Source organism: Trichogramma pretiosum, unplaced genomic scaffold, assembly GCF_000599845.2.
Source record: "Trichogramma pretiosum strain Unisexual culture from Peru unplaced genomic scaffold, Tpre_2.0 scaffold47, whole genome shotgun sequence".
NCBI classification, from domain to species: domain Eukaryota; kingdom Metazoa; phylum Arthropoda; class Insecta; order Hymenoptera; family Trichogrammatidae; genus Trichogramma; species Trichogramma pretiosum.
In genome coordinates, this window is record NW_019640859.1 from 1,215,261 (window position 1) to 1,239,562 (window position 24,302).

Consider the following 24,302-nt stretch of genomic DNA (forward strand, 5'->3'; position numbering starts at 1 on the left):
TCGAGTCCCGCGTGCGCGACTCATACACATATAAGACGCACGTGTTATAATATATGGTTGATTCTCCTGAAATCTGCTTTTTGCATGTCTTTATGCCATATTCTTAAACTAGTGAAGATGAGCCAAAACTGGCTCGGTCATTCATTCAATATTGTTGTATTCTTCATGATAGGACATAAATATTTCAATTTTTTAGGGTCAGTTAAATTTGCCGTGAAGATATACATGCCAAATGTCACCTCCGTGGCATGTCTACATCTCAAAATCAACTCTATTTGCATGTACCATGCATTCTCATTAGCACCTGACCCTATAATAACTATGAGACCAGCTTCTATACATCCAGAGTAAAGTTTAAGTCTATTATAGGGCTTTGAAAAATGTTTTAAAAAAATTTCCCACGCAATTGAAAAATGTCTCGGATTTTAATCATGCTTCTGAATAATTTCAAACATACCGCCTGCTTTGGGTCGCTAACTCATTTTTGATGTCGCTAGATACGTAAATGTCAAGTATTATAGCCCAGCTTTCGATTGGTGTAGGTTGCGGGTTCAAATTTTACATTTTATCGATGCTGCGATAATTATTCTATTGAAAAATTCACGTGTGTCAAAAAAACGGTCACCTCCGTGGACATGAATATCTCGAGCTATGATCATTCTTTTTAACCGCTCGCCCCGTCAAAAGACTCGTTTTTCATGACCAAATTTCGGGTTGTGCGGAAAATTTTGTGCGTTTCTTATTTTTCTTACATAGTTGATCAAAGCAGCGATTTGTCACCTCCGTGTGTGTCACCTCCGTAACCGAAAATAGTCGATTTTAAGCATAAAATCGGACATAGTTTTCGTAAAACGAAATCTCAAAGCCCCAGATTCAATAATTATTCATATTTTATGGTTTAAAAAAGGGTAAACTAGTTCGCGCCGTTCAATATGACAAAAAAATTTTCACCATTTTTTCGTTTTCCATACCCGAAAAAGCAGATTTCGGGAGAATCAACCATATAGAAAATAATAATAATGATGCAACAGTGACAATGTAAAGTTTGACGCGAGCGAATTGGAATGTGTCCCATATGTTACTCTCAAGCTCGCGCGGTCCTTTTTTCCCCCTGAGATAAGGCGCTCGCGCAGATCCGATTCTCCTCTCTTTTCTCGCGCTGCCTTCGGATACGTGCCTTATGCGTGCTACGTATATATTTGAGTGTATTATATACACATAGCCGACTTTGATAACCATTATAAACACTATCTCTCTCTGCGTCTGTTCGTGAGCAGCAGCAGCAGCAGTCGCTCCAGACCCCCAATCGCCGCTATACACATTACAAGTTTTTCATTACACGCTCAACTATATCGCTCGCATGAATTTTTGGGCAACGCGAGAGAAAGAAAGGAAAGAATAACACGCGTGTTATGTGCTATTTATCGTTTCGCAGAAGCTTCTCATCTTTCTTTTCCTGCTTTGCTTCGACACTGCGAGTATTAAATACATACACACACATACGTATATCGAGCGAGCTTGTGCGAGGCAGCCAATCCAATCGATAAGTAATTATCAAGACTAAAAACTGACTGCCAAGGGAAAAACACGATACTCGGGCGCGCATAGCTTCCCGTTTAGTTATTTTCTTTTTTTTTAGGGTTTCTTTGCACGCTCCACACGTGTCTTATGTATACAGCGAGCATGAAAAACACTCTCTAACCGTGTACATTTTTCTCTGTTGTGCAGGGCCCTCTCAACGAGCGTCGAGGCTCATCGTGGAAACGCATATATACACACACGCGCGCACACATGGCCACGAGTGCATGGCGCAAGTTTTTTTTATGGTCTCAGGCATTCGTATGTGTGTGTGTGTAAGCTGCACACTAAGGCGCACATATGTATATGTGCAGGCAAGGGCCAAGGCAACGAGGAAGCGCAACAGCTTGAGCAACGGCCGAGAGAGAGTCACAAGTTTTTAGATAAAAAAAAGAAAAGAGTGGCTGCAGCAGCGCCAGCATAAAAAGGCCATCAGGCGAGCTTCGAGGGAAAAACTTTTAGCGACTGACTCGTTTTAATTACTTATGAAAATGAATATTTATTTCGCTAACGAAGCAACAGCCGCAGCAGCGGTGACTCTGCTCTGCACAGCTATACTAGTAGTGCAGCCAGTTAAAAATGAGTTACGTTCGCGATATCGCGACGTAATATCCATGTACATATTATATATTATAATATTTTGTGTATTATAGGTACCTACGCTCGCGCGCACTTTGGAGATGTAACGCTCTCTCTCTCTCTCTCTCTCTCTCTCTCTCTCTCTCTCTCTCTCTCTCTCTCTCTCTCTCTCTCTCTTTCTCTCTCTCTCTTTCGTTGCAGCGCATCGCGGATATAAGCTCCACATTCGAAAAGTAAGTCAAGTCGTCGGGATGGCGAAAAAAAGAAGTACGCAATTGAAAAAAAAATCAAGAAAGAGAGAGAAAAAAAATCCGTGCTCCGTAACGTGCCCTGCGCTGCTGCATAACACACGCACGAACGAGGAAAAAAAAAGAAGTTTGCGCATAGCTCATCGTCTTGTATATTATACGACGACGTACATATGCGAGCTCTCGAGTGTGTGTATATACGTATATTATATACAGCTGCACATACACAGACAACATACGTAAGCATCGGCAGCAGCAGCAGCAGCAGACGCAGACATGTACATAGAAGAGGAGTCGTCGTCGTCGTCGTAGTCGTCGTCGTGATCCAAGCGCTTAGGGAGAAGCGATAACGAGAAGAGACAGATATGCCGGAGAACGAGCATACATGGTATATATAATATAACACACGCACACACGTCTCCGTATACACATGCTCGCGCGTAGCTGTTCGATTTCTATGTATAATAATGATAATAATAAAATATACATGACACGCAGACATACACACTCCCACACAAATGCTATTTTGCTATTATATATGTGTGTATTATGCATGGGTGTGTGTGCGCGCGTGCAGTGCAGATGCAAATCCGCAGCTCTCTCTCTCTCTCTCTCCTCGAGCGTCAAACTCGAAAAGCGAGCGTATTCATTGGATTGTTAATCCGGAAAAAGAGGCGCATTGCTCGCTCGCAGAACTATATAACAGAGTCGTATACGAGTTCGTTCAATGCATGGCACACATGTATACGCATCGGGTATGCGCGTAAGTGTGCGTGTGTGTGTGCGTGTCTGCGTGTATGCACGTGCCCTTACATTACGCGCGAGGACGTCCAGTCGTTTCATCGTTTGCGCGGCTTTTGAAGACAATTTGCTTAATACTGCGATGTGTGATATTTATTAGAGTTAGGTCGTCGAGATCGTCACTATCTCACACTGTAAGTCGATGGTTTTCGGCCGCGTGTACAAACTGTTTTGTTATTATTATATTGTGTTGTACAAAGTAGTAAAAACAAGCTCGATATGCACTATGTACTCCGCGTGGCCATGTACGCAGCGGTTACGGTTTCTTTTGAAATAAAAATACCGTATCGTTTCTCTCTCTCTCTCTTTCGCTCGAACGAGATAATAGCAGTAATATCCGAGTTATCTAATAAGTACTGGCGCGTATTAAGCTCGTAAAGTACGCGGTGAGAGTATCAGTGTGCGTGTGTCCGTGTGTGTGCGCGCGTGCAATACGGAGCCAAGGCATTCAGCCACACATCAGATGTCGTTGGTGTCGTCGTCGTCGCCGTTGTCGTGTGCGTCGAAGGGGGCTCGCACACAGTCCGAAAAGCGCGTGAGAAGTAGGGGAAGTTGCACGAGCTAACGCTCTCTCTCTCGCTCCGTATTATATAGAGGAGTATATACCTGCTTGCTGGTGTGCCGAGCGAAGCTTTTCAAATCAACCCCCGTTCGGCAGCCACCGCGCTCTCTCTCTCTCTCTTTCTGTTTAATACGTATAGAACGTGTACGTGTGTGTACGTGTGACTACGCTGTGCCGTGGTGTGTACTGCTGCTGCTGCACGGCCTCCCCGCCGTCGAGCGAGCGGGCAAATTCGCTCGCGCGCGCGCGCATCTACATGCTATATACGACGACGGCGACGGCGACGTATACTCGGCTCGATCACTAGCCGCGCACTTGTGTGCGCGAAGAGACATTCAGTTTCGTTTTTACGGTCGCCCGGCTTGGGTCGCGCAGGCCGCAGCGAAGCCGGGATCGCGATTAGTTCTGCCTCGTACCGAATTGAGTCCGAACGCGCGTCTCCCGGACTCGTGACTTTGTTTCGTTACTCTCGCTGTACAAGGAATACCATTCGTGTAGTTACAGTCTCCGTCGTGTTGGTTCTTTTGTTTTCGCGCTCGCAGTGCTGATGATCGGCTCGATTTTGTTTTCGAATTTCATTACTTTCGGCTTCTCGCTCCTCGATGGTCTATGGGAAAACGTGTGCAGTGCTTACAGTGCGCGTGTGTCTCGCTCTATACGAAGGTGTGTTCGTGTGTGCGTGTGTGCGTGCGCCAAAAGCTCTCCCGACGATGCGCTCACCACGTGATTCGCCGATTATCTCCTACTCGACTCTTCCTTTTTATATTTCTGCAAAAATCAAGTCTTTTTTTGGCACTCGCTCATTCAATTTTTCTCATTGCGCGAGTGATCGTAGCAGCACCGTGGAAAAGGTGCCTGTGCCGAGACTCGACTCGACTCGACTGATTCCGCAAGTCTCTCGTAAGCCGAGCGACGATCGAGGGATGCAGGATGTGCGTGCATGCCGTCGTGTTCGTCCACCGCACACGCACTACTCGGGGCAGATATGTATTACGCACTACAGTACATACTCCGCAGATCGAGAGCCACGGACTGAGTAAACATGGCGGCCGGCGCGTACTATATAAGCTGACTTATATACCCGCTGCAATTGTTAATCTGTGCGCGTATACATACATCTATACCTATATAATGTGCGATACATGCGTAAGTCCCCTGCGTGCTTAAGTTTGTTCTCGTGTGCCGTGTGTGCGTGTCTGTACTTCTGCGCCTATTGAACGGCTCGATATAACGCGTGAGTTTAAAAATAACATACAATATAAGCATCGGCAGCAGAGAGACAGAGAGAGAATTCACAGCCCTTCGTACTTTGGAGGATCCGGCTGCTGCTGCTGCTACTGCTACTGCCGCTGTGTGTTTGCCGTATGTATATCCCACGAATTCAGAGCCGCATGCTCTTCGCACATATTAGCGGCTGTTGTGTGCACAAGTTTTCTGGAAAAGACTCGCTCGGCATTTTACAGGCTGTTAGAGGGGTATTTTTTTTGTCATCCAAATCTGAACTTTTAGCGAAAGAAAAGAAAACGTGTACTGGACTGTACTCGGATGAGCAAAAGTTATATGCTCGGCGAGACACGTTGGGAGAATAGCCGATCCACGCTTCGATCGTGGAAAGTTTTGATTGTATTAACAAATCGAATAAGTTGATGTCAGTCTATTCAAAAATGCACAAGAATTATTGCCATCGATCCAATTTTGTACATTTTACGTCTTCCAAAGTCTTACTCAGCTTCAATTTATCATTTCTCTGAAAGCACTGACATTTACTGATCTGAATTAGTTTAGAAATTTATTTTTCAATGCGAATAAATCTACAGCATCTCATCTCGACAATGACCAACTATTTTATCTATGCAACGAATATACTTTCATTGTATTATATTTTAATGAGAAATGAGAAATAAAAACAGCAAAAGAGTTGTATATGTTAATGGAGAAATACGATTTCACTGGATGCGCACAACCTAATTGAAAATTGTAAAAAGTAACTGTATCTAATAAGCTCTTTAATTGTTATAACATCTCTTTTCATTCCACAATTAATTCGGCTGTACAATGAAAAATATTTAATGTATTTTTGCTTCGATACATCTACCTCGTGTAAACACGATGAATTCCTCAATGAGTTGTTCTACTAAGCCGCTTAAAAAAGCCGATATTTTTTCTAAGAAAAAGAAATTCGACCTACCGTCTCGGGTTCGATTCAAAACGACTATATATACTAAAATCATGCGCCGACAATGCATCATTGTTTGTAAACACTGCTAATACTGGCGGTCGCGTACAATTCATTTGCCTTGTGATTTTTTCATTTAACAATAAATTGTGTAAAGGCTATTGTTGCATAGTAGCCTCTTTTGTGTTTAAATGGTTTTTTTCTACGAGAATATTGCTTGTTACGCAATCGATATATATATATATTAGAGTAGTGAATGAGTACATCATTTGTAAAGGTACACAAATTTGAAAAAAAATCACTCTACTTTGATAAAATTATTGTAAAAATAATGTATCTAGTCTTCGAAAGTAGATTTTTATATGAAAATTTCAAATCACGTTTTTTCTACGGATAAATATCGATTGTCAACTGATAAAATAATGTTGCATATAATTCAAACTAGAAGTACTTGTATTTATAGTCTCAAAATTCATAAAATTTATACCTTTTTTTTCAATTCATTAACTCGGTAATCTCATTCACTTTATTATAATTAGTGATATTCCAACGTAGAAATGTAATGTAGTAAGTTCTAATTAGTGTATGTCAAAATGGATGTTTTCTTATCATATTATCATTATCTTTAAATAGAAATGATGCATTCATTATTATTTGCAACCTGTGTTTTTTTTTAATCGATGTATTATTTCTTACTTCGATGAAACTTTGAAAATGTGAGGTCGGGATAATTCATTGCAGGAAGGATTATAGTGCAAAGAATTCAAAATATCAGAAGTGTCTATAAAAGTGCCTAAAGCCCCTTATCATTCTCTCGTCGAGTGTGAAATTTTCAACAACTGGACGGAGAACTGATAAGGGCCCGAGGGTTACAGATCAACGAGAATTTGTAAAACGGACTACTGGGCGACGACAGAAAAAAGAATGAGAAAAAGCTTCGTTAATATGTAACAAAAATCTAATTGTATAAATATTCATATTTTTACATGCATAAAATTTTAATTATTCTCATATAATAAATATTTATAATATATGTGAATAAAATTGTATTTTTTATCATTCCTAACAATTATTTTAATGAAGCCAAAGTAAATGAATAAATATCAGTAAATTTTTGTTTTTGATTCTTTATAAATAGTTTAATAATTTAAACTATATATGTACAAAATATGTACAAAAAATGTAAAAAACCAGTCTTTGATATTCTTATTTCAAAATTATCACACGAAACGTCGATAGTTATTCGATATCAAATATAAATATCAACATTTTCTTTTCGTAAGAGGCGAGTCTTAAAAACTAATAAATTATATTTTTATATACATTCACAGAGATTTCGTTTCTTATTTTATAACAAAATACGCTATTTTAAAGTAAAATTAGAGTTTTCCAAATCCTTGAAAATCACGGTATTTCCTTGTTGTAGAAAATTATATCTTTCGCTATAATTACCACTATAACTAATTTCATTTTTTAATATCAAGGATCCGAAGCTTTAAAAACGTCGCTCGCACTAACATTTTGCGAAGCATTTTTTTGTACTAGAGCAATTTTTTGATTGCCTGCCGTGAGAAATCCTACTATTTTATTGCCACTGTCAGGAACTGTCGCGATAGGTGCTACTAATTGAACATTCGGTATTGACGCGGATCCACTTGCTCCGTGAAGAGTAATAGTATTATCATTTGATTTTATTTTCGGCAATATGACCGGCACTTTTGTTGCAGTCAACGGTTTTTTCGTAGTCGAATCCATTGCTTCTGTGGTGGGCCGCTTCACAGGTGAGGAAGATAATACCACGATCGGCGTTTCTTTTATTTGATTAGTCGTCTGTACAGGCACAATGATTGGATTGACTATTTTTTCTGTAAAACAATAAAATTAACGATCAATGTCAATCCCTGAATGTGGATGGATTTTTCTATTATTAAAAAATAAAATTATACCTTGTTCAACAATGTTCAATGGACAGTCTTTATGAGCTAATAGCAATGACTTCAATTTTTCTACTTGATTTTGCAAACTTTTCACCTGTGCTTGTAAAGAGGCATTCACTTCATTCGATTTTTTCAATGAGCTTTGTAATTGTTCGATCCATGCTTTTCTTTTTGCACGAGCTCGCATTGAGCTGGCTCGATTTCTTTCTAAAATAGCTTGTTTTTTAACGTCAACTGTACGTTTTTCTTTTTTACGCTGAACTAAAACTACATTTGACTTGGGGGTAATAATTTCATTCTTTTTAATATTCGAAACAGCACCATTTCTGACTAGGGTTTCTTTTAATTTCTGAAAAAATTATTTTTTTAAAATTCAGAAATAATAATCTTTAAATAACAAATTCAAAACTTTTTTTACCTTTTTAGCGATGGATAATTTTTCGACATCATTTTTTTCGCTGATTTTTTTTAAATTATCCGCTTTTGAAATTGTATCACTAACAGAGTTTACAACTGTATTTTGTGAAGTTTCTGCTACTTCAACAACTGGGGGTGTTATTACTTTCAATACTGTACCATCTGAGGTTGTTATTATGATTTGCATTTCGGAATTATCAACCGGTCGACTGCGAGAATGAACACAATTAAATTAACAAATTCAATTTGAATCGAAATTGATATTGAAACTTACAAGGTTGTATTCGTCGATGGTAACGAAGTATCACATGTTTTTGAAATAAGTGTGTTTGAAGAGACAAGCTCATTCGATGAAGGGCCGATATTTTCAAAATTGTCAATTTTAGATTCTACTTTATTTTCGGTAGACACAGTCTCATCGTTTGGAATTATCTCAACGTTCGTAAAGGTTCGTTTTGTGACTTTCGCAGAAGGTGGTGGAATCACAGGTGTATTGAGACTTTCTGAAAAATCTACCTGGAAAAATATTTTATTATTATGATAAATATGCTTTTTAATGCTTATTTTGCGCTTTTTACCTTCGGTTGTGTTATAATTTCATTTTTTCCAGTTTCCACAGCTCTTCGAAATGTCTCATCAAATGGATTTTCATGCTGCAAATCTTGAAAAAGTCCAACCTCCTCGCAATTACGAATAAATCTGGTTGGTGTTGGAGTTTGATCGACTGTAAAAATAAATGATTTTTCGTGTTGCTTATAACTACAATATTAGAAGTATAGTATCCGAGTAAAAATCAAATTTTTCAATTTTAAAAATAGCTAAAAAATATAATATTATAATGATTACAATTTTCGTAATATTTATTATGTATACGGGGTTTGAAAATGTCTTTGGCTAGTTCCAATCAACAAAAATCAATTTTTTTTTTGAAAAATGTAATTGAAAAAAACGTAGCAATTACCTTTGAGGACAGAAAAAATTTTAAAAATTTCATTCTAAGCCTTTCTGAATATCAAAATATTGCTTTAGGTCGGTAAGCATAGATTTCTTTCGTATTACTGGTATTTATGCACTTCACAGAAAAGCATCTTGCCTATTTCACGTTTGTAATTCTTTGATAAATAAAGTTAGAATTTGAAAGACCGTTAAAATAAAGAGAAAATCTATTTTTTAATTTATCAAATCGTAATTAGCAATAAAAAGTAAATAAAAAAATGAAAATAAACAATAACACTCGAAAGGATAATTTGAAATTATACAGCGTTATATTTATTATTTTGAAAGGTATAAGGTGGTTTCATGAATCCGTATTTTCAATTTTCAATCTTTCTTACCTATAAATGCATCATTTTTACAGCTATTGTCGAGATTCAACATCATATCGTGCTTCTTTTGATGAACCGCTAAATGGTCTTCACTGACGAAACGCTAAAAGATTGTAAAAAATAATCAAAAGAAGGATACAAGGTTATGGCATTGTAATATTTCAGAAACGATATTTGTATTTACCATTGAACAAGCTGTACAAGCAAACGGTTTTGTAAATTCATCCATTCTTATGTGCGATATTTCAAATGGTGGCGATAAAAAGCCAATTCACGGGAATGGAGCAAACTGATCAACGTAAATAATCACTTGTGATGATCTAATAGAAAGAAGAAGTGTGACTGACAGCCAGCTCGGCGAATATTTGCGTTGCGCAGATCGCAGCAGTTTTGCGTTTACGTGCAAATCTACAATATCCCTGCAAGTCGAACCCAGTCGGAAAGCGCGAAATACAAAAGGCGATCGAAGCTTTACAAAACTAAATGAATCTGTTAAATATTTCAAAGTTAAATAATTTACTTAATAAAAAGTACTTTTTCTATTCAAACATTTTTCACTTGGTGAAAGTAAATTTCAGTTAGTTTACTCACAAAACTGTTGCCAACACAATCGTTAGAAACATTTATAAAAATTTACAAGAGACGTGCCTATTTTCAATGTCATACAATTAACTTTAAATAATAGCCAAACAGTAACAAACACGAATTATTATAATTATTATTTTTTACGTTTCTCTCTTGTAATGTCGTGCCACTGGTGGTCGCAGTATCGAAGCTTGGCTAGCACATCGGACGTTGGTAAAGTAAATAGCTCTCGTACTGAAATCTTTTCATACGATTTTTTTAAGCAAGCTAAACCAACACCTGATGAATGGTCGCCAACATATGCTTTACTGAATACACCGGCTTTTTGGTCAGTAAATCTTATTTTTATTATTATTTGGTAAAAAGATGTTTTGTTCATTGTCTTAATTTTTTAGCCACATCACTATCACGAATATTTTCGTTATAAAAAAGTTAAGAGAGGAGATTTTGAAAATTTAACAATCTCTAAATTTCACGCCTTGCTCGACAGCAGACTGCAAAGTTGTTTTGACAGCATGAGGTTAGATTGTCTTGATACAGTAATAACATGTAAGTAAAGTGTAGTAGCAGCAAAATAAATATAATTATTCTATTCTTACTATACATATTATAAAGATCATTCTCATTGATGTGAATTTAGAAATAATTATGCTTGATCTTATGTTTCAGTGGAAAAGCAGCATTTTATTGACAGCATTTTAATTTTAATAAATACGTGTAATCATCGTAATTGATGACTCAATTCATCAGTTTTATGCTATATCTCTGCCCAGTTGGCTTTGATAAAATAAGCAAGTTTTTCGACATGTTAACAATCTAATAAACGTTAATTATTTTTATCGTTTTAAAATAAATACAAAATGGGACTGGAATAACTTAATTAGGTACAACAGCAATTCCTCTCTTCCGTTTTAAAAACAATTTTCTATATACATGGATTGCAGTATAATAAACAAAACTTAAGAGTGATATGATTTTACAGTAATATACATGGTTTTAATGATAGGTTATTGCTTACAAGTATTTATGAAATTAATTTGTTGACATTTAAAAGTTTTCTGCACCATATAGTAGGAGAATTCATGATCAATCTATTTGGTTGATTTAGTTTTGATTTATATAGTAATGTAAATTTATTAAAATCTGAAAAAATAAATCGACAAAATGGCAGAGAGCAATAAAAATATTAAAAAATCGTCTCAAAAAATGGTGCACGAAATACGATGTCGTTTATTTAGTGATCTTACGAAGGAAGTCGTTAGTGAAGATATCTATAGTACTCTTAAAAATAATGAGCATGCGCAGGATCTTAATTGGATATTGATAGAAGCTGTGAAACAAGAAAAGTATGATATATTGGAAAAAATAGTTTCAGCTGGAATAAAACTGACAAGTTATCCCAATTTATACATCGAAACGGCCATTCATTATGTTATATGCTTTCGGCATATAAAATATCGTGAAAAATGTACAAGTGGTCTTAATACTCCTAATTTTGATGCTGTTAACTTACTCTTTCAAATCTATGGTGAGGCTAATTTTCAAAATCAATTGGGATTTACGCACTTCCAAGCCGCTTGCTTGTGTGGCAACGTTGAGATGGTTCAGAAATTTATTGAGCAAGGTGTAGATGTCAATCTCGTTTATGCAAAATTTTGGGCCAAATATCCTTTATTCATGGCTATTTGTAGCAAGAATGAAAAAGTTGTTGAAATGCTCTTAAAACACGGTGCCAATCCGAATGCATCTGACAATTTGGGTAGCACATGTTTGAACAGAGCAATTATTCACGGGGACGTAAAAATAGTTGAGATTCTTTTGAAGAACGGAGCCGATCCGAACATACTTGATGAAAATGGCAGAGCATCTTTGCATGAAGCTAGTCAAGGTAGAAGTGCAGAAATCTTTGAAATGATGTTGAAAGAGAGAGCAAATCCAAATATATTCGACGAGTCAGGCAAAACTCCTCTACATTACCTGTTGTCACATGATTCATTTACTCCAGAAGTCTTAAAAAGAGTTGAAATACTTTTGGAAAATGGCGCTGATGCGAACATTTTTTGGAAGAATAGGATGTCGTCATTGGAGAATTGGCATTTCAATTTCGATTCAACTTTAGTAAAAATTTTAATTTTACTTTTTAAACACGGTGCCACTTTGGACAGAAGCGAAGAATATTATCTATCTTATATAATTGATTGGACAGAAAATGAGAAATGTCTTGAATTATTAGAATTATTTCTCCAGAAAGGTGCGAATCCAAATGCTCGAGACTTGATGATAGGTGATACATTACTTAATCGTGCTATATCAAGGTATCGCTATGGACCCATCAGAGTACTTTTAGATTATGGTGCCGATCCTAACATCGTTGATATAAACGGTAAGACTCCTTTATTCAGAGCTGTTGAAAATGGAAATTTTCAATTAGTTCGCTTACTTACAGTCAAGGGTGCCGATCCAAACAAATTTAGTGGAATTTGTGAAACACCTTTGCATAAAGCTATTGTCTTAGAACACTTGGAGTGTGTTGCGTTACTTTTACTCGATGGTGCTGATCAGAACGTTCAAAGATATGATGGAAAATCATCTTTGGAAATAGCTCTTGATAACTACAATGTGGAAATCATCGTAGTACTACTAGAATTCCTGTTAGAAAGTATAGTTGATAATCGTTCTGAAACTTTTAAAATAATCTTAAAAAAAGTAATTGGTTCAAACTTAACTTGCAGTCGTGATAAATTATTATTGCACTTCGTTGTAAGGAGACAAAAAGAAAAAATAATGAGAACACTTCTTGAATGCGGTGCTGACCCAAACGCAATCGATGATGATGGCAAAACTGCTTTGCATTATGCTGTCTATCAATCTGACGAAGAAATTATTGAAGTACTAGTAAAATATTGTAATCCAAATATACTTGACATAGACGGCTATGCCCCTCTCCACCTGGCGGTTGATCAAGGTCACGTAGAAGCAATTGAAGCATTTTTGAAGAGCGGAGTTAATCCAGATGTTCTTGATGGAAATGGCAGAACTTGTTTGCATACAATCTGTGAGAATGGATTGTATTCCAGTACTTACGATGATTATTATAAGGATCTATTGGAATTGATCCAACTTTTTGTCAAATATAACTGCAATGTCAACGTGAAAGATAAAAAGGGTAACACGCCACTGTTCACATTATTCAGTACTTACGATGTGATGGAATATAATACAGAAATGCGAGGATATCAAAGAGATGCAATACAAATTTTGTTGAAACATGCAAATATTTCGGAAGTCAACTTTAATCGACAATCAATATTACATTTGGTAATTGATTCTTGCTTATGTGTACCTCTTAGTGATGCTTCGGTGGATGTCAAAGATGAAATTGGTATTGAAATGGTTGAAATTCTTTTAAAAAGTGGAGCCAACGTAGATGCTGAAGATATATGGGGCCAGTCGCCATTATTCATTGCTGTAACTCATTTAAATTACGATGTGGTTAAATTACTCCTGAAGTATGGCGTGAGCGTGTCGAATATTCGCTTGAATAAGGAAGACTTTAAAGATGTTAAAAAATTACTACCGCGAGCAGAGATCTCACTGTATTTTTTGAAAATTATGGACATTTTCGAAAAAGAAGGCTATAAAAATAATCTACATAATGTGGAAATGGTTAGATATTTGATTCAGTAGACTTGTTAAACTCGTAGTTCTTTAAACTATGAACCCATGTTTTTTAAATGTTTTTTAAAGATGTATCAATAAATTATATACAATTAAACATACAAAAACTGTTGTAATGAGTATACACACTCAATAACGCCTTACCTAATGCCTCACAATCGTTGCAGTTTAATACCCGAGAATAGAATAAGCTCTACAAGGTAGTAGTAATTTTTCATGTTTGACTTGTTGACTGACCTTTGTAACATTTTTCCTATATTTATAACAATTCTTCTGTAGGGGGTTAAAAAAATAAACCGAAACGTTAGTTAAAATAAATATGACATTTTAAACATCTCACTTATGTATTTTCGAAACTACACCTTGATTGTATTTTGTGACCTTATGCTGGACTCCAAACATTATCGACGTCGGTTCACCAAACCTGTATTGACCATTCATCACCAAAGATTCTATTTAACGAGTTCTCGGGTTTCATTTAGCACGATAAATAACTCTCCTATACCACAATAGGCAGTTCATCGAGGCTCTGCCAATTGCACTTCATGTCGTTACTTGTTACTAGTTACAGCACTCGCCTTCGGCTCGTGCTATAATCCCTCGTTTTGCTAAAAAACCATATGTGTACCCGTTGAGAAATATACTATTTAAAAATCTTTTACTAACACACTTATAATATTTAATTTAACTTCAAAAAAATTGTAATTATAATATTTAACTCCAATCTAGCACGTGTTACTACTATATAGACTACTAGGGGGGCTGCGCCCCCCTGCTCGCTCCGCTCGCCAACCCCCCCGTTAGGGAGATATACATTTTATTTTTTAATGAGGAAAAGGGTTTGTCTTTAATAATTTTATAGTTTAAGGATTTCTGCTCTTAATATTTTTAGTCCACATTTACCACAAAAATGGACATTTAACCCAAAATCTACCAAAAAAATATTTTTAAAAGGCCATATTTAGATGTTGGTATTGTGATAGTTTTGTCTTATGTATATGGGTCATATCATAAAAGAATTGATAGCTCAAAAAATCGAATTTCAACTTACTATGTACTCTTAAAGATTACATTGAAAAATGAAAATCCAAAAAATCTTAGCTCTCTAGCTCCATCCTATAGGGGCTCAAAGCTGGATATTCAAACATTAAATTTAATTCTACTTTTCTGGGGTGATTTTGAAAAAATGGTTGAAACATGTTTTTATGTGTAAAATTTGATGAGGAATTCAAATTTGTACTCAAAAATCATATTCATAGCCTAAAAACCCTTCAAAATGGAAAAATAACATAAAAGACTAAAAATAATGTTGTTCGTCTCCAGCGAATAGGCCAGAATTGTAATATGTTCATCGGAAGGCCAAAATACAATTTTAGGTAAATTTTGGTAATCGGTTGAGCATTAGAGACAATCCCATGGCATTCGATAGAACAAAAAGCATGGTTTTTCTCTTATTTTTCATGTTTTTTACCCTTTTGAATGGTTAATTTTACACAAAAAAAACATGATTCAACCATTTTTTCAAAATCACCCCAGAAAAATAGAATTAAATTTAAAATTTGAATATCCAACTTTGAGCCCCTATAAATTCATGAGGGATGGAGCTAGAGGGCTAAGATTTTTAGGATTTTTATTTTTCAAGTAATCTTTAAGAGTATATAGTTATGTCAATACAAATAAAACAGCGAAGGCGGTACCAAAGTCAAATTTATTAAAACAGGCGGTGGGCGAGAGTGTGTAATCACACACTGTCTCTTCACCTAGTCAACGTTTCGCCGACCACTTTGTCGGCCTCTTCAGGACTGATGTGTACTTGACTACCGATATTACATATACACTGACAGACCTTTCTAGCCCCGGTGCCGTGAAACGACACGGCGCGGATACTACACGAATTCAGGCACGGGCTACTACAGTAACACACCTATGCGCCGTGAGTCAAGCGCGCAGACCGTTGATCTCACAGACGGGCTGCCTGACTGTACTCTTGTAGCCTCGCAGTGAATACTCACGGACTATACCCGTGAAATTAAAAGGCCATCGCTACTGCTGCCGCGCTAAGACATTGTATACAAACGCGATACGCTAAACGTAGACCGTTACATGTCTTCATAGCACATAGCCCACAGTGGTGATCGTAATTTAAGTTGAGTTGAATTGTTGAAATAATATAGTTTTTTGATTAATGTATCAGGTGATAATATGGAAAGTTTTTTTTCCAACAAGGAGACCACATGAGATGCGGGTCACCAAATGACCTGAAAATTTTTTTCTGGTCTCCTGGTATCTAATAATGAAACCCCCTATGCTTAGTTTGATCCAATGGGCCTTGGGCCCATTTTAAAAATCATTTTCTAGTTTATTGAAAAACCTTTGTGCTTTTCTAACTAGTAATAGGACATATTAAACGGAAAATTGCACAATGTACAAATCTTAGAATTAGTCAAAGAATACATTTGAATTTTTTCAGAATTTTCGAGACCTCCTATCACCTATTTTCAAAGGTTCAAATTTAACGCGTTTTTACTTTTTTCTTAAGAATTACAGAGACCTTTGAAAATAAGTGATAGTAGGTTTCAGAAATTCTGAAAAAATTCAAATGTATTGTTTGACTAATTTTGAGACTTGTACATTTTGCAATTTTTCGTTTAAGATGTCCTGTTACGAGTTAGCGATGAATTACAAAAATCAGGCATGTTTTTTGATCAATTCTAAACACTTTTTATTCTACAACTTTTTCTCGTAAAGTTGATGGTTATCGAGTTAAAAATTGTCGAAATCATTTCATGACATACAGGTCTTCGGGAGTTATATTTATGATCGCCATATTGAATCTCATAATTATAACTATTTTACAATAAAGTATACATGCCATTGTCCAAATCTATACGCTTGAGACGCACGAGCGAACCTTCTTTTCGTGTTGAAATTTGAGTTAAACGAAATTTTTTTTCTCGAAATTTCATATTTTTTTTTTTACAAAATTGTTTATAACTTTTTATTAAATAAATTTTTGAAAATTCTGACCCCAGATTTGAAAAGTACATTAAATTTTACGTAAGTTATTATATCTGAAAGGTTTTTTAAACAATTTTTAGTTGGTGTAATTCATCGCTATAAATGTTGTCCAAAAATGGTCATTTCAGACGTTAAAGGGTTAAACAATTACTTTTACAACTAATAAGATACATTTCCATTATCAGTAGCACTATGTAATGAGAATCCTACAAAAAATTCTGTTATTTATTCTTCTCGTACAATTTTGTTAATTGGCCGCTCGCCTTTTATACACAAAATCTCGCTGAACGCACCTCATAACGTAGCTATGATTTTTCACGGATATACTCCGTGAGTCACTCACGGAGCGGTTCCTAAGCGATTCTCGTAGCCAATACGTGAAAGTGAGGGGGATCGTTCGTGAATTTGTGTGGTATCCGCGCCGTGTCGTTTCACGGCACCGGGGCTAGAAAGGTCTGTCAGTGTAGGCAGTAACCGCGATGTCAATAACAATAATAATAATAAGCAACCGATGGTAAACAATATAAAACTAAGGCTTCGAGTGTGTATAAAATCGTTAGAATTACTTAATATATTTCAAAATGTTAAAATAAGATTGTTTAAATCTTTAAGGTCTTCTTTTTTATTAAGTGTGTTGTGCGTGTCATTGATAAAAATCATTTACGATATGGTTCAACGTTGGTAGTTCGGCTCTTGGTCTAAAATTTTTACATTTGCCCAATCCATGTTGTGTCCTTCTTTTTTGGCGATATGCGCTGCGACTGCCGATTTCTCACTGTCTGCGTTCTTGTATTTGTTCATGCGGATTTTTAGCTTCCTTTTTGTTTGGCCCACGTAGCTTTTGGTGCAGTTCATGCATTTCAAATGGTATACCACTACAAGTACAAAAAGAGGTGTATTTTGACGTATGTCAATGAAATAAAATTGAAGGTTTTTGTCGGATCACGCGGAGCGGGGGAGGAAGGGGGGAGTCGGGGTGAAGGTCCAGGGCGGNGGGGGGGGTGCAGGGGGCGAAGCCCTCTCACCTAAACATTATTCTGTCTTGGTCCAAATAAAACTACCAACCTTGTCCTTATTCTGCTTCAAGTTGAATATTTTCTTGAGCTTGCGGCTCAGCTGTACCCCCTCGACCACGTCTTCCAACTTGAATGCGACCTTGGACCATGATGTCGTGTTCTTCGAGTCCATCAGTTTGAGAGGCCAGTACCGGACATTTTCCTTCACGAACTTGACGACGGAGCATTGCCCTTGAAGGAAAATGCTGGTCAAGATTTTGGTCATCATGAGCGTGGACTTTGTGACGCTGTCACTGACCGGAAAGAAAGTGTGATATTGTAGCTGTAGCTCCCCCCATCATCGAATGAAATGCACAAGTTAATTAGTAGAAAAGCTCAACAAACCTCATTCCAAAAGATGCACTTGATTACCCTTCTCTTCTTGGCGAAGTACTCACACGGATTGATATCGGTGAGTCGCGGGTACTCATCGGTGCTCTTGAAGTGCACGTAGGCCGCCAACCTTCGCATCAGCTCGTGAACACGATATTCCTTGTCGTATTGAACGCCCGTGTCTCGGATGATATTTCCGGTGTATGGACGGTCTTCTGGAACCCATCCCGCAATACTAAAAAAAAGAGAGAAAAGTTATTAGGTACAACTTATAATTATAATTGATGTATATGTTGGTACAATGTCCTTACATGGTTCCGTTCTTGACCGGTTTTAATTTCTGCAGAGCGTAGAAAATAAATTGGAGCATTTCTGGCCCAGTGTTGCCAATAAATATAAATCTACTTGAACGCTCTTTGAAGAAGTTTTTGGGGAACTCGGTGGTTGGCTTATTGACTGTACTTGTCCGCCTCGGAGTCAAGCTCAGTCACAAACTTGCCGTCGTATCTGCCCTTCGACCCGGAGATGAACGCCACCACCAGCATCTCACACGAGTACGCCACCGGGAAGTACTCTCGAGGGAGAGTAAGCATATCTTTCCGGTGGACGTTGTCCAACAACTGCACGAGTGGCCGCAGGTTTGCGTTCACGTGACTGTCCCATCCTTGGAGCAGCACGAACGCATTCTCCTGCACCAATGCATTTAGGATGCATCGGAGCGCCGCACCCGGTGCCTTGCTGGGCAGACTCATGCGCGATGCGGAGTCCTCCAACCGCACGGCCGACCATTCCTTCGAAATGGCCGAGGGCTTGCCGAGTTGGTGAAAATTCTGGAAGACTTCCACGACCTCTACTCGTGCGTCCATGCTGGTCTGAGACTTTCCTAACCACGACTTGATTTGTGTTATATGATTAGAAAATTGGTTTCGGAGCCGGTTATCTTCGGAGTGCGCCAATTTTCCCGTCATTAAATAACCAAGAAAAGATCGCGATCATGGTTTTTGATGCCTGCAACGAAAATGAGTTAGAAAGCTAACTTGAGAAAGTAAAATAACATAGAAATCAAAAATGACGACTTACTTGTGTCGATGTTGGCGTAAGCATGGACGTAAGATGCCCTTGGAAACGCCCTTTGATAATTACATCCGTGGAAAAAGCCCGCTTTCCTCAGGAAGTAATTATTCTCCTTCTCGTATTGAGCTCCTAGCACCTTGGTCACACCATCGTAGTCAAAGCACAGATGGGAGCCTTTAGGTGCATTGATTGTGCATGCGAAGTGGATCTGCATGGAGACGACGGCTCGAGGATTCTCAATGAAGAAACTAGCCAGCGTCTTCATGCCATCAACGACATCCGTTTTAATACCATGAGCGGCGCGGTAATAGAGTACACGCAGAATAGCTGGATTCTCTGACAAAAGTACTTTTGTCAGTACCTTCAAGTTGCAGCGGAAATCCTCATAGTCTTGTCGGTAAACCTAGAGCCAAAAAAATATCAGTAAACCAAGTAACCCAAGTAACCCACCCGAGATATCTCACGTGCACTTCGGTGGCGCTGGATCTTTTGAAGCTGAGCCTAGTTTCATCGAGCAGCATAACAGCTTCCCGGAAACATCGTTTTAAGAGTCCCGCGAGTTTTAAGCCTCGGAAATCCCTATCCATTCCCAGGAGCGCAATAATCGCTTGTCCTTTGCCGAAGCAGCAGAAGGGAACCTCGACCCAAACGCACACTTCATTGAAGATCCTTAAAAGAGAACGAGTACGGATTAATTAATCAATTAATAAATAAGATGACAGATTAGTTACCTATGAACCTATGAACTAATACTGTTCATAGGTAATGTGGAAACGATATTCTTTATAGTAGTGTAAAACTCAAACCCATAGTTTTGCCTATTCTTTTACTTCATTTGTAATAAACGGATTCCAATTTTTTTTTAGAAATTTGTAAATGTTATTAACAATAACATGTCAGAGCAGGGGAGGTTGGAGGAGGGGAGTCTGGAGGAGGGGAGGGAGGGGGGGCATTTTAGGAGGGGAACCCTCAAAATACCGTGAAAAATGACACAATTTTACGTTATTTTGAGGGGAGCCTGGAGGAGGGGATCTCGGAGGAGGGGAACTTTATCGTCTATATATATATAGTAAGATATTATTTTTTATTTTAGACTTACATCTAAAATTTGAGAGACGCATATTCATTAAAACAAAATTGATAGAAAATTGCACGAATTATTATATTTTTCTTATGTAATACGAAAATGCGACGCTCAATTTAAATAATTTGAATAATTATAGTTCAAATCTTGGATACCTTAGTTATTACCTCACTAGAACTGTAGCTTTATACATAAAATAGAATGAATCTGGCTCGAAAAGATCCGCTCATAAGTAATTTTGGAGAGTTAAAATTCTGGTCTCGTTCTCATTGACTGCTGCATTAGTTACTTCAGAAGTTATGAATAATGTAAGGCATTTTTAAAATTTCCTTGTTTAATCTATGATTTTTTATTAACATTTTTTAAAATTAATTAATAAAAGGCTTTCCAGCTTTTCGCTCCATAAGCACATAATCTACTATTTTTTATTTTTCGAATTATGCTGGGAAATGATGTTGTGAAATTCGTACAAAAAATTTTTGCAATGAATTTTTATGCTTTAGTTTAATTTTAAAAATTAAAAATATGAAGTTTGTTCTCATCAATTCTATTAAACGTAGTGTAATTTGTTGAATTTTATGACATATCAAGGAGGTAATTTCGTGATAATGGATTGGTAGAGATTTTAGGCGATCAAATAAAATATAAAAGTATTAACTTTTTTCATTTTAATTTTTTTATCTTATCACGGTATATGAAAAGTGACCGCACCGAAATCGATGAATAGGTGGACGGATAACGTGCACTTAACATTTGCTCGACAACGTTTAAATTTAGATAAAGGTGTTCAACCGTCATAATTGATGAATTAAGTCATGAGTTTTTGCGCAAGCTGTGTAGCTATTCATGTCTGCTTTGAGTTCTTTCTCAGGTTTGAATAAACGAAAAAATGTTTCAAGTTGTTTTAATTTAATCAATGCAAATTTTTGTTGTTGTTTCAGAGTAAATAAAGTTTGTTTTGAAAAATCAGATTCTGGACTACAGCTACCATTTAAAAAAACTTAAAATTTTTACACAACAACAGAATTTTGTTAAAAAAATTGTTTTTTTTTATTCGTGGATTACAATAAAAAAGAAGACTTTAGAGCAATATAAAATGATTTAACGTCAGTTCAGTGCTCATAATTACTCATAGAAATAATTTGTTTTCATTCAAAAAAATAAACAAATCAAATCAACTTCCAAAAGTTTTGTGTTAAAATCTATAATAAGATAAACATTGAAATCAATAAAATGGCGGAGAAAAATAAAAGTTTAAAAAAATCATCTTCAAGAATGGAGCACGAAATACGATGTCGTTTATTTAGTGATCTTACGAATGAAGTCGTTAGTGAAGATATCTATAGTCATCTTAAAAATTATGAGCATGCGCAGGATCTTAATTGGATATTGATAGAAGCTGTAAAACAAAAAAAAATATGATATATTGGAAAAAATAGTTTCAGCTGGAATAAAACTGACTAGTTATCCCAATTTAAACGTTGAAACGGCCATTCATTATTTTATATGGTATTGTCATATGTATAAATTGAGATGGCTTGATGTGTGTCTTATATGGAATAGTGACGTGAGCAGCTTACTCTTTCAAATCTATGGCGAGACTAATTTTGAAAATAAATTAGGATATTCTCATTTTCATGCAGCTTGTTTGTGTGGCAACGTAGAGATGGTACAGAAATTTGTCGAACAAGGTGTGAATGTAAATGTCACCCATTCAAAGTTTTGGGGCAAAACTCCTCTATTCATGGCTGTTTATAGTAGAAATGAAAAAGTTGTTGAATTACTCTTAAAACACGGTGCTAATCCAAATGCGTTGGGTAGCACATGCTTGAACAAAGCAATTATTTACGAAGACGTGAAAATAGTTGAGATTATTTTGAAGTACGGAGCCAATCTGAACATACTCGATGAAAATGGCAGAGCACCTTTACATGAAGCTAGTCAGGATAGAAGTGCAGAAATCTTGGAAATGCTGTTGAAAGAGGGAGCAAATCCAAATATATTCGACAAGTCAGGAAAAACTCCTCTGCATTATCTCTTTTCAATTTATCCAACACCTTTTACTCCAAAATACATAAATAAAGTTAAAATACTTTTGGAAAATGGCGCTGATGCAAATATTTTTTGGAAGAATAGCAGGTTTTATTTAGGCAATTGGCATTTCAATTTCGATTCAACTTTTGTAGAAATTTTACTTTTATTTTTAAAACACGGTGCCACTTTGGACAAAAGTGCAGAATATTATCTATCTTATATAATTGGTTGGACAGAAAATGAGAAATACCTGGAATTAATAGAATTACTTCTCCAGAAAGGTGCAAATCCAAATACTTCTGACTTTGCAGGTAATCCGTTACTTCACCGTGTCATATTAAGTCGTAGCAAAGAAGCAATTGAAGTATTTTTAAAATATGGTGCCGATCCCAACATCATTGACAGAAACGGCAAGACTCCTTTGATCAGGGCTATTGCATCCAGAGATTATCAAACAGCTAGTTTACTTTTAATTAAGGGTGCAGAACCAAATCGACCCAGCGTACATGGTGAAATACCTCTACAGACAGCTATTTACTTTCATAACTTGGAGTGCGTTGAATTACTTCTAAAAAATGGGGCTGATCCAAAAATTCAACGGTCTGATGGAAAATCACCTTTGTTAATAGCTCTTGAGGACTACAATTTTGAAATCATCGAAGTTCTACTAAAATATAACGTTGATTTGAATATTTCATATCAAGATCGCAAAACTATTTTGGAAAATAGTGTAATGCGTAATCATCCCGAAATCTTTAAAAGAATTTTGGAAGTACCGTATCCATCTTCCACTCGGAGTGATAATGTATCATTATTGCTTTTAGTTGTCAGGTACCGCAGAAGCATAATGCTGAAATCACTTCTTGAATGCGGTTTTGATGCAAGCGTTATCGACGACGATCGCAAAACTGCTTTGCATTATGCCGCTTATGAAGGCAATGAAAAAATGATTGAAGTACTAATAAAATGTTGCAATCCCAATTTACTGGACATAGATGGCAATGCCCCTCTCCATCTGGCGGTTGATCAAGGTCATATAGGAGTAATTGAAGCACTTTTGAAGAACGGAGTCGATCCAGATGTTCTTGATGGAAATGGCAGAACTTGTTTGCATACAATTTGTGAGAATGGATTGTATTATAAAAGTAACCGTTTAATTACATGGAATAGTAGGCCCAGTATTGGTCGCTCAGTTATGAAGCTTATCCATCTTTTTGTCAAGTATAATTGCAATGTCAACGTGAAAGATAAAAAGGGTAACACGCCACTGTTCACAATATTCAGTACTTACGATATCGTAGAATATAATATGGAAATGCGAGAATATCAAAGAGACGCAATGCAAATTTTGCTAAAACATGCAAATATTTCGGAAGTCAACCTTAATCGACAATCAATATTACATTTGGTAGTTGATTCTTGTTTACGTGTACCTCTCAGTGATGCTTCGGAGAATGTCAAAGATGAAATTGGAATTGAGATGGTTGAAATTCTTTTAAAAAGTGGAACCAACGTAGATGCCGAGGACATATGGGGCCAGTCCCCATTATTCATTGCTGTAACTCATTTGAATTACGATGTGGTTAAATTACTCCTGGAGTATGGAGCAAGTGTGTCGAATATTTGCTTTAATAAAGAAGACTTTAAGGATGTTAAAAAATTACTACCGCGAGCAGAGATCTCTCTATATTTTTTGGAAATTATGGATATTTTGGAAAAAGAAGGTTATAAGAATAACCTACGTGAATTTGAGATAGTTAAATATTTATTTCTACCAACTTCTAATTGAAATAATAGTGAATGTAATAGTAAAGTATG

General features: G+C 36.6%; 3 protein-coding genes across 3 annotated transcripts; 2 read left to right on the forward strand and 1 right to left on the reverse strand.

Annotated features, from left to right (window-relative positions):
* Positions 1-7,258: 7,258 nt before the first annotated feature.
* On the reverse strand, positions 7,259-10,175 carry LOC106654417 (cyclic AMP-dependent transcription factor ATF-7). The gene is made up of 7 exons (XM_023463660.1): positions 9,808-10,175; positions 9,633-9,726; positions 8,877-9,022; positions 8,573-8,814; positions 8,300-8,507; positions 7,891-8,230; positions 7,259-7,809 (listed from the first exon to the last, which is right to left on the reverse strand). Exons 1-7 carry the CDS (start codon positions 9,850-9,852, stop codon positions 7,424-7,426), a joined length of 1,461 nt encoding a protein of 486 aa, XP_023319428.1. The 5' UTR covers positions 9,853-10,175; the 3' UTR covers positions 7,259-7,423.
* A 293-nt stretch (positions 10,176-10,468) lies between these two features.
* LOC106654354 (ankyrin repeat domain-containing protein 50-like) lies at positions 10,469-14,060 on the forward strand. Its single transcript, XM_023463658.1, has 3 exons — positions 10,469-10,536; positions 10,604-10,757; positions 10,878-14,060. The coding sequence occupies exon 3, from the start codon at positions 11,373-11,375 to the stop codon at positions 13,893-13,895; it is 2,523 nt and encodes an 840-aa protein (XP_023319426.1). The 5' UTR covers positions 10,469-10,536; positions 10,604-10,757; positions 10,878-11,372; the 3' UTR covers positions 13,896-14,060.
* Positions 14,061-22,116: 8,056 nt separating this feature from the next.
* LOC106654353 (ankyrin-1-like) lies at positions 22,117-24,273 on the forward strand. The gene has a single exon (XM_014374170.1). The coding sequence runs from the start codon at positions 22,117-22,119 to the stop codon at positions 24,271-24,273; it is 2,157 nt and encodes a 718-aa protein (XP_014229656.1).
* The last annotated feature ends 29 nt before the right edge of the window (positions 24,274-24,302 follow it).